This window comes from Salmo trutta, chromosome 1 (genome assembly GCF_901001165.1).
Source record: "Salmo trutta chromosome 1, fSalTru1.1, whole genome shotgun sequence".
In the NCBI taxonomy this organism is placed as follows: domain Eukaryota; kingdom Metazoa; phylum Chordata; class Actinopteri; order Salmoniformes; family Salmonidae; genus Salmo; species Salmo trutta.
In genome coordinates, this window is record NC_042957.1 from 67,811,425 (window position 1) to 67,827,276 (window position 15,852).

A 15,852-nucleotide genomic window follows, 5' to 3' on the forward strand; every position below is an offset into this window, starting at 1 on the left:
TAGTCATGAGACTGTAGGCTAGACTAATCATGGAAATGGTAGAGGAGGTTTGATGGTGGGGGTGCAGCAGTGTGTGTGTGTGTGTGTGTGTGTGTGTGTGTGTGTGTGTGTGGTAAGTAATAGTGCGTGTCGTTTGTCTGGTTGGAAGGATTGAAAGAGCAGCGGGGCTTTCTCTCTACAAGCCTCTCCTCTCCTGCCCCCGGGGGACTTCATTATGCCTGGACCAACCCAGCTGAGACCTGACAAACACATCCATCTCTTCTTCACTCTCTCTTCCACTCTTTCTCTCCTTCACTTTTTCTCATTCTCTGTGCTGACTGGGACTAGCCATCGCTCCTCCTGCTCTCACTCTTTCACACTCTTCCTCTCCTCATCTCTCACTCTTTCACACTCTTCCTCTCCTCATCTCCCTCACTTTCACACTCTCTTCCTCTCCTCATCTCCCTCTCTTTCACACTCTCTTCCTCTCCTCATCTCCCTCTCTTTCACACTCTCTTCCTCTCCTCATCTCTCACTCTTTCACACTCTTCCTCTCCTCATCTCCCTCTCTTTCACACTCTTCCTCTCCTCATCTCCCTCTCTTTCACACTCGTCCTCTCCTCATCTCCCTCTCTTTCACACTCTTCCTCTCCTCATCTCCCTCTCTTTCACACTCTCTTCCTCTCCTCATCTCCCTCTCTTTCACACTCTTCCTCTCCTCATCTCCCTCTCTTTCACACTCTTCCTCTCCTCATCTCCCTCTCTTTCACACTCTTCCTCTCCTCATCTCCCTCTCTTTCACACTCTTCCTCTCCTCATCTCCCTCTCTTTCACACTCGTCCTCTCCTCATCTCCCTCTCTTTCACACTCTTCCTCTCCTCATCTCCCTCTCTTTCACACTCGTCCTCTCCTCATCTCCCTCTCTTTCACACTCTCTTCCTCTCCTCATCTCCCTCTCTTTCACACTCTTCCTCTCCTCATCTCCCTCTCTTTCACACTCTTCCTCTCCTCATCTCCCTCTCTTTCACACTCTTCCTCTCCTCATCTCCCTCTCTTTCACACTCTTCCTCTCCTCATCTCCCTCACTTTCACACTCTTCCTCTCCTCATCTCTCACTCTTTCACACTCTCTCACCCTACAAACCCAACTTGTTGAAACAAAACGAAAGGAAAAATTACTAAACAAAAACCTTAACAACCACAACAGCAATGTCTAGGCTGAGATTGCAATTCACCATCCGTCCGCGTTTCTGGGAAACAGCAGCGAGGTAGTGGATTGGAGGTTTGGGTAAGCGCCATCCAGACAGTTTGTATGAAGGGCATTATTTATAAACAAAGCACCAATCAGAGGGGCTTTGATGACCTCACTGCACGTTGACACACACACCACACACACACACGGTGGAAAAGGCTGGGGCCTGGGTTTCCACATAAGGAACCACTGTTCTTCTGGTGGGACTTTGATGTATTGTGTGTTGGAGCAGTAGAGACTCGTTTGTAAACAATACCCACCTTTAGTTAGCTTAGGAGCTGCTGCTGTTACTGCTTCTCTTTTGCCTGCCTCTAGCTAGCGCCCGATAGCGGCCAGCCCCTAGCTAGCGCCCGATAGCGGCCAGCCCCTAGCTAGCGCCCGATAGCGGCCAGCCCCTAGCTAGCGCCCGATAGCGGCCAGCCCCTAGCTAGCGCCCGATAGCGGCCAGCCCCTAGCTAGCGCCCGATAGCGGCCAGCCCCTAGCTAGCGCCAGATAGCGGCCAGCCTCTAGCTAGCGCCAGATAGCGGCCAGCCTCTAGCTAGCGCCAGATAGCGGCCAGCCTCTAGCTAGCGCCAGATAGCGGCCAGCCTCTAGCTAGCGCCCTCTATAGCGGCCAGCCTCTAGCTAGCGCCCGATAGCGGCCTGCCTCTAGCTAGCGCCCGATAGCGGCCTGCCCCTAGCTAGCGCCCGATAGCGGCCTGCCCCTAGCTAGCGCCCGATAGCGGCCTGCCCCTAGCTAGCGCCCGATAGCGGCCTGCCCCTCCTCTTTAGCCCTCTTTTTCTCTAACCCCTCCTCTCTGCTGTCTCTACCTAATTTTCTCTCTTCTTCTCCTTTTATTTGCCACGCTTTCCTCCCCTCCCTCCCTCCCTCTCTCTCTCTCCCTCACTCCAGACCACACTGTGTAAAGACAGACATTTAGCTCTTCTTGGTCTCCTGCCCACAGCCATGTGAGCTTCATTTCATGTGTTTATGCTGTTTTCCATGCAGCCATTGAAGTGGTGGTGTTTCTCCTGGCCAAACTGGGGCTGTTTTGTGTTCCAGGGAGCTGCTCTGGTATGTGCTGTGTAGTCCCGCTGCAGACTAGTCTGTCTCTGTTTGGGACGTCACACAACAGCAGTTTTTGCGTCAACTGCCAGCATACTATAGGAAATCATTTTGAAGCAGGAGGGGGAGGGTTGTGTGTGTGCATATGTTTCTGGATGCATATGTACACAGAATGTGTCTGCATACCTGCATGTGTCTGGATGCGTGTTATTGTCTGAGTGTGCGGGTGAACATGTATGTATTCGTGCGTATGTGTGTGCACATTTGAGTGTCATTCCTGAACACTCAACGATGCAGCAAAAGCTCTGCTTTTGTCCATGTCCTGCTGCTGTTCTGCTTTTGGAGAGGCTCCCATTGTGGCCAGGCTGTGCTCAATGTAAATGGAGTGGTCCTGGCTAAATATTTAGTGACGACTCCAAAAGCATGAAAGCGGGAGGGAGCAAAAAGGAATCTCCCTTTTGTTTAGTGCACAATGAAATGCTCTCGGCTTTAACCATAACCCTTTACGCCTGCCCCTACTGTCTCTGATAGAGAGAGAATATCCTCTCTCCATGGATAGGAATAGAGCCGAGTTATAAATAAAGCCAGAGAGAAAGAGAGAGGGGCAGGATGGCTCTAGCCAGGCCAAAGCAGGCTGGAACAGAGCAGAGGGGGGAGGGTGTGTATCTCTCTCATGCCGCGAGAGCTCGCAGCTTCTTGGCAGTATTTCAAAAATGAGCCTCTGAAAGTCCTGGCGAGCCGAGCAGACATATTGAGACTAGAGACAAACGGGGATGGCCGCCTGCGCCGCCACCGCTTCGCTCCAAACGTAGCGCTCGCTCACCATGGTCGGAAGGTACCTCTCCTCAGGTATTGTTCCTGCTTTTCGCCCGTGATTTCCCCCCCCCCTCTCTTTCTCTTTATTCGCTGGGCGTCTTTCACTGCGTTGTGCATTGTAGTGCACGATTGCCTTTTAAATGCATGCAAGTACTAAGATAAGTGTGATTTTGCAACGGAAAACATCCAGCAGCGACAGATGGCATTCTGATGAATATCTTCATGAGGATAGTTTTAGTGTGTTTTTTCAGAGGAGCGAGCGTGCTGCAGGAAGAGAGAGAGAGAGAAACAGATACAGACTTTTTGGCTCTGGTTCAGATTTGATAAAATGGCGTCCTGTACTACACCACAGAAACCACACCGCTGTGTCTGAGACACTGCCCGTTTCTCCCTCCCCCTCTCTCTCTCCGTTTCTCCCATTCTTTTATAATCATTGGAAGAAGCCTAAGCTCTGCAAAGAGAGAGTGAGAGACAGCCAAAGCTTGCACACAAACGGCATCTCTCCCCATTTAAAGATCAGACAAAAGCAGAGGCTGTGTGTGTGCAGAGGTCCGCTCCGCTCACACATGCATGTGGAGGCAAACCAAAAACAACGAGAGGAAACTGCCGCGGCGGCAGAGTGATTACCACGGCAGCGCATCTAGAGCAGCTGCTGCTTTTGGACTGACTCACTTCTTATGCACCAAGCTGCTTCAGGGGATAGTTCTAGAACTGTTGTTAACCAAGCCTCTCTCAGCAGTGGGGTTTCTTTATTGGAAGAGAGAAATCCTACTGTTTGGGTTTGAGGAGTAGAGGCAGTAGCGATTTGAGGGGACTGGGAGGCAATCTTCTGTACAGCAGGAGTGCAACGTTACAAAACATTCAGATATAAATGTTGTATTGTGTAGATTAGGTACTTGTTGTGTTTGTCATGTAGAGCTGTGAGTCATGTCAGCTGTACACATTACATTTGTACCGGCATCATTGTGAAGTGTTTCACCTAATTGAATACACTCCAGGGCAGAGTGGTTCAGTCAAGCCAAATGCTGAGGCTGAACTGCAGGAGTCAGGGGTCAAGGGTTAGGACTGAGGATGGGTGTCTTCAGATCTGCCAGTGGACTCCACCTAGGCTCCCACTTTATTCCAAGATGGCTGCAACTAGGGTAAAGCTGTTGCGATTACTAGGCTTGGGCGATATACCATTAATACTGTATATCGGGGTATTTCGAAATATACAGAATAAACAAAACTCCCACAGCAGTCAACATTTCAACCAGGGTCGGACAGTAGACAGATTTTCATACGTCATACTGTACCATACCGGGGTTTACTGTATTACCGGAAGTGCACACAAGGAGGAGCTATTTAGTTATCAAAATAATTATACACAAAATCATTTAGGCAGCAGGGTTCTTCATCCAGGAGCGGTTTGAATATCTCTGCTGTAACCAAGAAGCTTGATCTTAACATCGAGCCACTTAGCTAACAAGTTAGCAAACCAAATGACATCTTATAGTTATACTTAACTTATAGTTAGTTATAAGCAGTGGCGTATTCGTACCACTGTGAACCTGAAATGAATACAGAAAACCAATAAAAACACTAGCCTATGCCTACACTGAGTTGTATGCCATCACCTCGTGAGTAAATTTGAGCTGAATAAACATTGTAGGCTATGAAAACAAGTACAGCCTATGCGCACGTTGTAATCAAAATTCGAATCTTAACTGGCTGATTTCAAGCTATCCTTTTGTGAGGCGCAGCCGGGAACTGTGTAGATGGGGACTGGTGGGATCCATAAGCCAGAATTGAAGCATCCTTTGTCATCGGTTAAATCTCCAGTTTGGGAACATTTTGGCATGTACACTACCGGTCAAAAGTTTTCGAACACTTACTCATTGAATGGTTTTTCCTTATTTCTTTACTAATTTCTACATTGTAAAATAATAGTGAAGACATCAAAACTATGAAATAACACATGGCATCATGTAGTAACCAAAAAGTGTTAAACAAATCAAAATATATGTTAAATTTGAGATTCTTCAAAGTAGCCACCCTTTGCCTTGATGACAGCTTTGCACACTCTTGGCATATGTTTAGATGCCAACTGTTGTCATGTTATCTTCTAGGTATGATGACATGCTAATCTTTTCCCTTTCTCCCTCCCTCTCTCTCCCTCCATCCTCTCTTTATCTCCATCCTCTCTCATCCAATAGAGCTGCCCCCACAGAGTGGCCCGGGAGCCCATTATGAGAATCCCCACTGGGGACATCAGCCAGCCAATCGGAGTGCCACTTCCGCCTCAGCGTCGGCCAATCACAGTGGCTGGGAAACAGTGATCATCGACGAGAGTGACACCGAGGCCTGGCCCTCCATTTCCCGCAGCAGCCAGAGCCTGAGCCAGGGCCCTGCAGGAGGATGCCCCTCGGACACTGACCCTGTTGGTCCGGCCAGCAGCAGCAGTATGAGCACGGCCACAGGGGCCAACGGCCAGACAGGCCACTTTCCTGCCAACTACCCCAGCAGCAAAGGAGCCAGCTCTGGGCCCGGCAGCTCAGCCAATCACCCCGGGGCTGGCATGGTCGGCATGGCCTCCAGCCAAGGAGCAGCCAATCGGGGCTGGGGATCTGGTCCCGGTCCCTCCCCCCACGGCCCTCCTCAGTCCTCCTCTGTCGGGGGTGGGGAGGGGAAGAGTGATGGCCCAATGGGAGGAGGAGGCAGGGGTTGGGGCTCCTCTTCCTCCACCAACTTTAACTTGAACCTGAACCCCAATGCCAACCCCTCGGCCTGGCCCGTTCTGGGGCACGACGGGGGCGGAGGAGCGGGAGGAAGCAGCTCAGGGGGAGCCAACCCCAATCAACCCCCTTCTCAACCCCCTCCAAACCTCTGCAACCCGCCAGGCACCTCTCCCGCCCAGGGGAACAGCAACAGAGGAGGAACCATGGTGGGCGGCACCAACGGCAACCTTCCGGTAGGGGGAGGCAGCACCTGGGGAGAATCATCTGAGCCCCACCCATCCTCGTCCACGAATGTGTCTTTTAGCTCAGAACCTCAGAACCTTAACACTGACGGACCAAATCATACTAGCAAGCAACAGGAGCCCCCTATCCACAGCGTGTCCGGCTGGAGTGGCCCCTCCGGAGGCATGGGCTCCCTGGGCCAGCCTCCTCCTGGAGCTTCCCAGCTGGTCAATGGAGAGGATGGCAGCTCCGTCTGGGGCAACAATGGAGACTCCAAGTCAGTCGCCTCCTCCGCGGAGCCTTCGGGCTGGGACTCTGGGGCCGGGGGCTGGGGGAGCCATGGAAGCAGTGGTGGAACCTCTGGAGGCTGGGGAGGCCAGAACAGCGGAGATGCCTGGGGGAAGCAGCATTCTGGCGAGGGCCAGGGGGGCTGGGACGCCCCCAGCTCTCCTCCCCAGCAGCCCAGCTCCTGGAGCACCCGAGCCCCTAGCACCACGGCGCCCAGCGAGGGCAGCAGTGAGGGCATGGACGGAGCGGGACACTCCCGCCGACAGGACCGGTCGTCCAGGGATGAGCCTGCCCCCCTGCTCCCAGCCCCTGACCTGGACCCCAGGGTGCTGTGCAACACAGGCTGGGGCCAGACCCCCGTCCGCCAGCACACGTCCTGGGACATGGAGGAGGCGGCACGCACCCAACGAAAGGCAGATGCTGCCGGGACGGACTCTTGGGGAGGCTCCGGCCCCAACACTCCCACCGAGCCAGCCCAAGGGCCCTCCGGCCACGGCCCCCTTCATCGGGCTGACCTTAAGAGCGAGGGTCCCGGGCCTGGTCCTCAGGCTGCCCCTTGCTGGGGTGCATCCATGCCACCAGCCAGCCAACCCGGCTCTGGCTGGGGTGAGCAACCGAGCAGCAAGAATCCCCCCAACGGTCCCGGGGGCTGGGGGAACCCCCCACCGGGAGGCCCCGGCCCAGGCCCCAACATGCCCAAAGCTGGGAACCAGTCCTGGGGAGCTCCAGAGGAGAAGTCCCCAAGCTGGGATGATCCCCACGGCAAGGCCCCCAAGCCCCAGGGCTGGGGAGATGGGCCCAAGCCGCCCCACAGCGGCTGGGGCAACAGCGCTGGAGGAGGGGGCAATGGAGGAGGAGGAGGAGACTGGAGAGAGCCTGCAGATGGCAAGAAGAACAGTCCCACCACCAACCCTCCCTGGGAGGGAGAAGGAGCAGGAGGCTGGAAAGAGAGCAACCGAGGCTGGGGAAAACCTGGTCCGGGGATGGGGGGAAATGTTGGTGGAGGCTGGGGAGAGCCAGCGATGGCCCAACAGCGCCCAAGTGGCCCTGCCCAAGGATGGGGCGGCAAGCCCCAGGAGAGCTCCAACGGCAACAGCGGAGGCGTTAGAGGAGGGAGCATGGGCGGGGCAGGAGGTGGAGAAGGGAGCATGGGATCCTGGGGAGGCCCTGGCCCCGTGAAGCCCAGTGTATCAGGCCGGGAGGGCAACGGGGGAGGAGGTAGCAAGCAGGACCCCTCAGGAGGAGAGCCCACAGGGTGGGAGGAGCCTTCCCCACCCTCCATCCGACGCAAGATGGAGATTGACGACGGCACCTCGGCTTGGGGCGACCCGGGCGCCTACAACAAGACGGTCAACCTCTGGGACAAGAACAACCCTGGGGGAGGAGGGCCACCACAAGGTAGACCCCCAGGGAACGCTCCAGGGAACGCCCCCGCATGCCCCCCTGGAAACAACAACAACCACCCCCACCCACCACATCACCCTCCCCACCATCCTCACGCCTACCACGGCCCCCCACCACCCCTCCAGAGCCATGGGGGCCACAACCCCCAGGGCCCAGGCCAGAACAGTGGGCCCATGGACCCAGCCATGCCTCACCAGGCTGCGCCTCCACCACACAGCAGACCACCCCTCATGGGTCCAGGTAAGAAGACGTACTCTATGAATGGATGGCTTATAGTGTTACTGTGATTGTGTTCTTGATAATCTTGTGTTTTGACAATGCCATCTAGCTTTTAGATCAGGAGTCTTATGAAGTTGTGAAGCGTCTTGCAATGTTGGGTTTACGTTTTGTACATGCAGTCATGGGAGGAGAACAGTGTTGGGTTTACGTTTTGTACATGCAGTCATGGGAGGAGAACAGTGTTGGGTTTATGTTTTGTACATGCAGTCATGGGAGGAGAACAGTGTTGGGTTTACGTTTTGTACATGCAGTCATGGGAGGAGAACAGTGTTGGGTTTACGTTTTGTACATGCAGTCATGGGAGGAGAACAGTGTTGGGTTTATGTTTTGTACATGCAGTCATGGGAGGAGAACAGTGTTGTGGGTTTTACTCAAACCTAACATGCAGAATGAGTTCACTGTGCCAGGCCTGATAAAGATTAGTCGTGTTGTTAAAAGTGGCAGCTTAAAACTGTTGTCGCAGTTCAATCAACTGTTATTATACCGTGAACACACAAGAACAAGGAAATAGTTGTTTTCTACCTATGACTTATCACAAAATCTTGTTAGGTTGCGCACAGCGAGCACATGCTTGGCTCCAAAACGTTGATCCGTTTAAAGATAAAACCTCGCCACTTAGATTTCCATCTAAATGAAGAACCAAATTGGCGAAAGCGATGCCAGCCCACCCTGGCCCCACCCCCTTTACTTCTCTGAATCTCGCTCTCCTCTGGTTTCACAACAACAACACGGGCGCCCCCATCTGTGTGCGTAACTGTGGCAACCTCACGTGGGCACACGTGGCGGAGGAAGCCCAAGAATGCTGTTTACTAACCCGGCTTGTGAAAATAGCGATTGGAGCCACAAAACGTTTGAGCTGTGGAGGAAGTGTGTGATTATAGGAGTAACCACCATCTGTCAGTAGTTAGAGGAGGAGAGAGAGAGGAGGAGGAGGAGGAGGAGGAGGAGGGGGGAGAGGAGGAGGAGGAGGGGGGAGAGAGGGAGAGTTTAGACCCCCTGCTGGTTCTGGCTAGTCACTGCCCCATATGCTGCTCTTTTATGCATCACAATCAACCATGCAACACAAAATAATACAGTACAAGTTTTGTGTCCATACAGTATACACTGAAATATGTCTTTAGTTTCCTTCACTCCTTTCCCACATAACCCTGATACTTAAAATGACAAGCTATTGATTTCTTTAACGTCAGTGGTCATGAAGGAAAGGAGATGAGGAGATAATCATAACTGATAGAGTGAGATCTGATCCAGGAAGTAGACTTCTTGGAGCGATAGACAAACTGGCACAGGCAGAGATGGGGCTGTCTGACTCTCAGCCAGGCCAACTGGTTACTACAGAGAGGGCCAAGAGTTAAACAGCCGCCTCTGTCCTAGCCTGGCCAAGGTCTAACCTGTCCTGCTTAAAGGGGCATTGTAGAAACCAGGAAAAGAAAGGTTAGGAATGGTACATTTTAGCAATATGATTTTCTTAGATTTTTTTTGTTACATTGTGACTGTTTAAACTTAGATTTAGAACAAGGATGCACACAATGTTGACATTGACAATACATGCATTTTGTTGTGTATGAATGGCAGTGCAGGGGTTTCTCCTATAGGATAAAATATTTTTCACATGAACACATGTGTAGGTAGACCTTACCGTGAAATGCTTACTTACAAGCCCTTAACCAACAATGCAGTTTTAAGAAAATAAGTTTAGTTAATTTAGTAAATATTTTCTTAAGAAAAATAAAAAAGTAACAATAACAAGGCTATATACAGCGGGTACCGATACCGAGTCACTGTGTGGGAGTACGGGGTAATTTAGGTAATATGTACATGTAGGTAGGGGTAAAGTGACTATGCATAGATAATAAACAGGGGGATGAATTGTTCAGCTGTCTTATGGCTTGGGGGTAGAAACTGATATTGACCTAAGGTTCCAGAGCAAGAGTTTGTTTTGGGTCCGTTGATCTGTACTGTTATCCAATCCATGTGTGCCCTTATCAAAATCATCCTGTTCCTAGGCTGGGGGGAGCCTTCTAGTGCCCACCCCAAACTAGAGCCCTCCTGGGGGGAGCCTGCTCCCCCTCCGGTCAGCGTGGACAACGGGACCTCCGCCTGGGGGAAACCCACCGGGAGCCATGGGGGCTGGGGTGTGGGTGACAACAGCCCCCAACCCTACAGACGGGGCAACCCACCCCTTGGATCTGCACCTTGCAAACCAGGTGAGAAGAACTCTAGTACTTTTTATAGATTAGATCAGATTTTTCCTGATTAATCGGAATTGCTGATGTTTTTACTAGGGCTGGGACCTCATGATATTACAATGTTTTACATTTTAGTCATTTAGCAGACGCTCTTATCCAGAGCAACTTACAGTAACAATTAGGTTTAAGTGCCTTGATCAAGGGCATATCAACAGATTTTGCACCTAGTCGGCTCAAGGATTCAAACCAACGACCTTTCGTTTACCTCTTAACCGCTAGGCTACAGTGAGGGGAAAAAAGTATTTGATCCCCTGCTGATTTTGTACGTTTGCCCACTGACAAAGAAATGATCCGTCTATAATTTTAATGGTAGGTTTATTTGAACAGTGAGACAGAATAACAACAACAAAATCCAGAAAAACGCATGTCAAAAATGTTAGAAATTGATTTGCATTTTAATGAGGGACATAAGTATTTGACCCCTCTGCAAAACATGACTTAGTACTTGGTGGCAAAACCCTTGTTGGCAATCAGAGGTCAGACGTTTCTTGTAGTTGGCCACCAGGTTTGCACACGTCTCAGGAGGGATTTTGTCCCACTCCTCTTTGCAGATCTTCTCCAAGTCATTAAGGTTTCGAGGCTGACGTTTGGCAACTCGAACCTTCAGCTCCCTCCACAGATTTTCTATGGGATTAAGGTCTGGAGACTCGCTAGGCCACTCCAGGAACTTAATGTGCAAGATTTGACGGTACATGGCCTCGTCCATCGTCCCTTTGATGCGGTGAAGTTGTCCTGTCCCCTTAGCAGAAAAACACCCCCAAAGCATAATGTTTCCACCTCTATGTTTGACGGTGGGGATGGTGTTCTTGGGGTCATAGGCAGCATTCCTCCTCCTCCAAACACGTTGAGTTGATGCCAAGTAGCTCCATTTTGGTCTCATCTGACCACAACATTTTCACCCAGTTGTCCTCTGAATCATTCAGATGTTTATTGGCAAACTTCAGACGGGCATGTATATGTGCTTTCTTGAGCAGGGGGACCTTGCAGGCGCTGCAGGATTTCAGTCCTTCATGGCGTAGTGTGTTACCAATTGTTTTCTTGGTGACTATGGTCCCAGCTGCCTTGAGATCATTGACAAGATCCTCCCGTGTAGTTCTGGGCTGATTTCTCACCGTTCTCATGATCATTGCAACTCCACGAGGTGAGATCTTGCATGGAGCTCCAGGCCGAGGGAGTTTGACAGTTCTTTTGTGTTTCTTCCATTTGCGAATAATCGCACCAACTGTTGTCACCTTGTCACCAAGCTGCTTGGCGATGGTCTTGTAGCCCATTCCAGCCTTGTGTAGGTCTACAATCTTGTCCCTGACATCCTTGGAGAGCTCTTTGGTCTTGGCCATGGTGGAGAGTTTGGAATCTGATTGATTGCTTCTGTGGACAGGTTTCTTTTATACAGGTAACAAGCTGAGATTAGGAGCACTCCCTTTAAGAGTGTGCTCCTAATCTCAGCTCGTTACCTGTATAAAAGACACCTGGGAGCCAGAAATCTTTCTGATTGAGAGGGGGTAAAATACTTATTTCCCTCATTAAAATGCAAATCAATGAATAATATTTTTGACATGCGTTTTTCTGGATTTTTTTGTTGTTGTTCTGTCTCTCACTGTTCAAATAAACCTACCATTAAAATTATAGACTGATCATTTCTTTGTCAGTGGGCAAACGTACAGAATCAGCATGGGATCAAATACTTTTTTCCCTCACTGTACCTGCAGGCTACCTTGCGTGCTGATAGGATATGTGATATTTATTGCGTTTCGATGTTCCAAACATATTGCTCACCATATGTCTGCTGCAGAGGGACAAGAAAGCCATGAGAGAACACGTTTTGATCAGTCATGGAAATATAATTGCTGAAAACAAATTGACTCTCTATTTAGTATGCAGCTACACTGACCTCTGGTGGCAGACTGAATACACAATGTATTCTCCAATAGTCTTTCTATACCGAACTCTGTAATTTACCAGTGTATGGCTGTGCTATACTAAAATAAGTCTAAATCAACTGACAATTCAAATACCCCACTGTCAGAACCAATACAAATACCCCACTGTCAGAACCAATACAAATACCCCACTGTCAGAACCAATACAAATACCCCACTGTCAGAACCAATACAAATACCCCACTGTCAGAACCAATACATATACCCCACTGTCTGAACCAATACATATACCCCACTGTCTGAACCAATACATATACCCCACTGTCTGAACCAATACAAATATATTATGTCATAATCAGTGGCAGCTGGTGTCTTAAAACGTTGTGGAGGATGATGGATAAAAATGAATTTGAAAAGATAGTAACACAACACTTCCTTCTCTCCCTCTGCAGCCCCCAAATCTATGCAAGACTGCTGGGGTGGCGGAGGTGGCGGTGGGGGGGAGGACATGGGTTTGTCTGGGGGCCAGTGGGACCCTGACGACGGGGACATGTGGAGCAGCCAGGCCTCCCAGGAGAGCAACTCCTGGGGCAACAGACCCAGGAAGGGCCCACCCAAGGGGAAGATTCCAGGCAAGCAGGAGGAAGCCTGGATCATGAATCGCCTGATCAAGCAGCTGACAGACATGGGCTTCCCTGTGAGTGCTGCTACCTTCTACTACCTCTGGGGTCAAACTCCACACTGATGTAATCTGTATACATAGAAATCTGATAATAATATAACATGCCATTTAGCAGACACTTTAATACAACAGTGAATGCATACATGTTGGTAGCCCCCGCGGGAATCAAAACCACCTTCCTGGTGTAGCTAGCTCCATGTTCCTACCAACTGAGCCACACAGGACCACACGTACACATGCATGTTTGTGAGATATTTCTGCTGACAGCTGTGTGTGTGTGTGTGTGTGTGTGTGTGTGTGTGTGTGTGTGTGTGTGTGTGTGTGTGTGTGTGTGTGTGTGTGTGTGTGTGTGTGTGTGTGTGTGTGTGTGTGTGTGTGTGTGTGTGTGTGTGTGTGTGTGTGTGTGTGTGTGTGTCCCCAGAGAGATCCAGCCGAGGAGGCTCTGAAGAGGAACAACATGAACCTGGACCAGGCCATGAGTAAGTCTCTTCTCCCAGTCCTCAATACACTCTGTTAACTCCTTGTTCTTGATGCACTCCATATCACTGTCACTGACTGTATCAGTGTTGGTAATATCCCTGTGTTCTCTCGCTGCTCTCTTTTTCTCACTACTCTCGCTACTCTGTCTCTCTCAGGTGCTCTGTTGGAGAAGAAGACAGAGCTGGACAGGCGGGGGATGGGCATGTCCGACTACAACAACTGTCTGATCAACAAGGGGCCAATGGGCTGCCGGCCTCCCCTCCACTCCAAAGAGTCCTCCTCAGATCGCTCCCCTTTCCTCGACAAGGTAATGACCCCTGACCCCCTCCCCAACATCACACACTCCTATATTGTCCATGGGTTCTTCAATGAGAAGATGCTGTATAGCCAGGGCAGACATACAGTGAGGGAAAAAGTATTTGATCCCCTGCTGATTTTGTATGTTTGCCCACTGACAAAGAAATGATGAGTCTATAATTCTAATGGTAGGTTTATTTGAACAGTGAGACAGAATAACAACAAAAAATCCAGAAAAACGCATGTCAAAAATATTATAAATTGATTTGCATTTTAATGAGGGAATAAGTATTTGACCCCTCTGCAAAACATGACTTAGTACTTGGTGGCAAAACCCTTGTCAGATGTTTCTTGTAGTTGGCCACCAGGTTTGCACACATCTCAGGGGGGATTTTGTCCCACTCCTCTTTGCAGATCTTCTCCAAGTCATTAAGGTTTCGAGGCTGACGTTTGGCAACTCGAACCTTCAGCTCCCTCCATAGATTTTCAATGGGATTAAGGTCTGGAGACTGGCTAGGCCACTCCAGGACCTTAATGTGCTTCTTCTTGAGCCACTCCTTTGTTGCCTTGGCCGTGTGTTTTGGGTCATTGTCATGCTGGAATACCCATCCACGACCCATTTTCAATGCCCTGGCTGAGGGAAGGAGGTTCTCACCCAAGATTTGACGGTACATGGCCTCGTCCATCGTCCCTTTGATGCGGTGAAGTTGTCCTGTCCCCTTAGCAGAAAAACACCTCCAAAGCATAATGTTTCCACCTCCATGTTTGACGGTGGGGATGGTGTTCTTGGGGTCATAGGCAGCATTCCTCCTCCTCCAAACACGGCGAGTTGAGTTGATGCCAAGGAGCTCCATTTTGGTCTCATCTGACCACAACACTTTCACCCAGTTGTCCTCTGAATCATTCATATGTTTATTGGCAAACTTCAGACGGGCATGTATATGTGCTTTCTTGAGCAGTGGGACCTTGCGGGCGCTGCAGGATTTCAGTCCTTCACGGCGTAGTGTGTTACCAATTGTTTTCTTGGTGACTATGGTCCCAGCTGCCTTGAGATCATTGACAAGATCCTCCCGTGTAGTTCTGGGCTGATTCCTCACCGTTCTCATGTTCATTGCAACTCCACGAGGTGAGATCTTGCATGGAGCCCCAGGCCGAGCGAGATTGACAGTTCTTTTGTGTTTCTTCCATTTGCGAATAATTGCACCAACTGTTGTCACCTTGTCACCAAGCTGGTTGGCGATGGTCTTGTAGCCCATTCCAGCCTTGTGTAGGTCTACAATCTTGTCCCTGACATCCTTGGAGAGCTCTTTGGTCTTGGCCATGGTGGAGAGTTTGGAATCTGATTGATTGCTTCTGTGGACAGGTTTCTTTTATACAGGTAACAAGCTGAGATTAGGAGCACTCCCTTTAAGAGTGTGCTCCTAATCTCAGCTCGTTACCTGTATAAAAGACACCTGGGAGCCAGAAATCTTTCTGATTGAGAGGGGGTAAAATACTTATTTCCCTCATTAAAATGCAAATCAATGAATAATATTTTTGACATGCGTTTTTCTGGATTTTTTTGTTGTTGTTCTGTCTCTCACTGTTCAAATAAACCTACCATTAAAATTATAGACTGATCATTTCTTTGTCAGTGGGCAAACGTACAAAATCAGGAGGGGATCAAATACTATTTTCCCTCACTGTAGTGTTCTGGGGAACCATGTTCTGGGGGAACCACCTTATCAAGGAATCAAAAATAAAGATTTAAAAAAAGCCTAAATATATATATGTTTTTATAAACAGTATAATACTGACATTACACTGTTGTGTAACTCACTCAATAGTGTGTTTGTTCCATTCTTCGCTAGTTATGAGGGGACGGTTTCTGTTCTGTACAGGGTAAGGTTCAGTTTCTATGTATCCACCCATTGAGAGTGTAATGGTGACGCTCTCCCTCTGTGGCTGTCTGTGTGGGCGCAGGACGGTGTTGGTAGCCTGGTGGAGGACGTCCACACCTCCTCACCGTTTATGCCTTGTTCCCCCGGCCCCCTCAGCCTGAAACTCCCCTCCCTGCCCAGCACTGCCCTGCCTCTATCCAGCCAGGGCCTGGGCGGCCCACAGGGCCTAGCCATGCAAAACTTGAACAACAGACAGGTAGGCAGCACACTGTCTACGGCTATGTGGGGTTTAGACAGCAGACAGGCAACAGACAGGTGCCATAAGCAGAATTGGGGGTAATGTGGAGTTGAATGACAGACCGCTAGGAAAGATAGGAGTCTG

At 50.1% G+C, this 15,852-nt stretch overlaps 1 protein-coding gene across 1 annotated transcript in view; it reads left to right on the forward strand.

Annotated features, from left to right (window-relative positions):
* LOC115206015 (trinucleotide repeat-containing gene 6C protein) overlaps positions 1–15,852 on the forward strand; it is a 77,515-nt gene that overhangs the window by 51,223 nt on the left and 10,440 nt on the right. The window contains exons 5-10 of the mRNA XM_029772539.1: positions 5,288–7,963; positions 10,009–10,209; positions 12,584–12,828; positions 13,235–13,292; positions 13,449–13,600; positions 15,553–15,726. Coding sequence (XP_029628399.1) covers positions 5,288–7,963; positions 10,009–10,209; positions 12,584–12,828; positions 13,235–13,292; positions 13,449–13,600; positions 15,553–15,726 — 3,506 coding nt within the window. The remainder of the gene's footprint in view (positions 1–5,287; positions 7,964–10,008; positions 10,210–12,583; positions 12,829–13,234; positions 13,293–13,448; positions 13,601–15,552; positions 15,727–15,852) is intronic.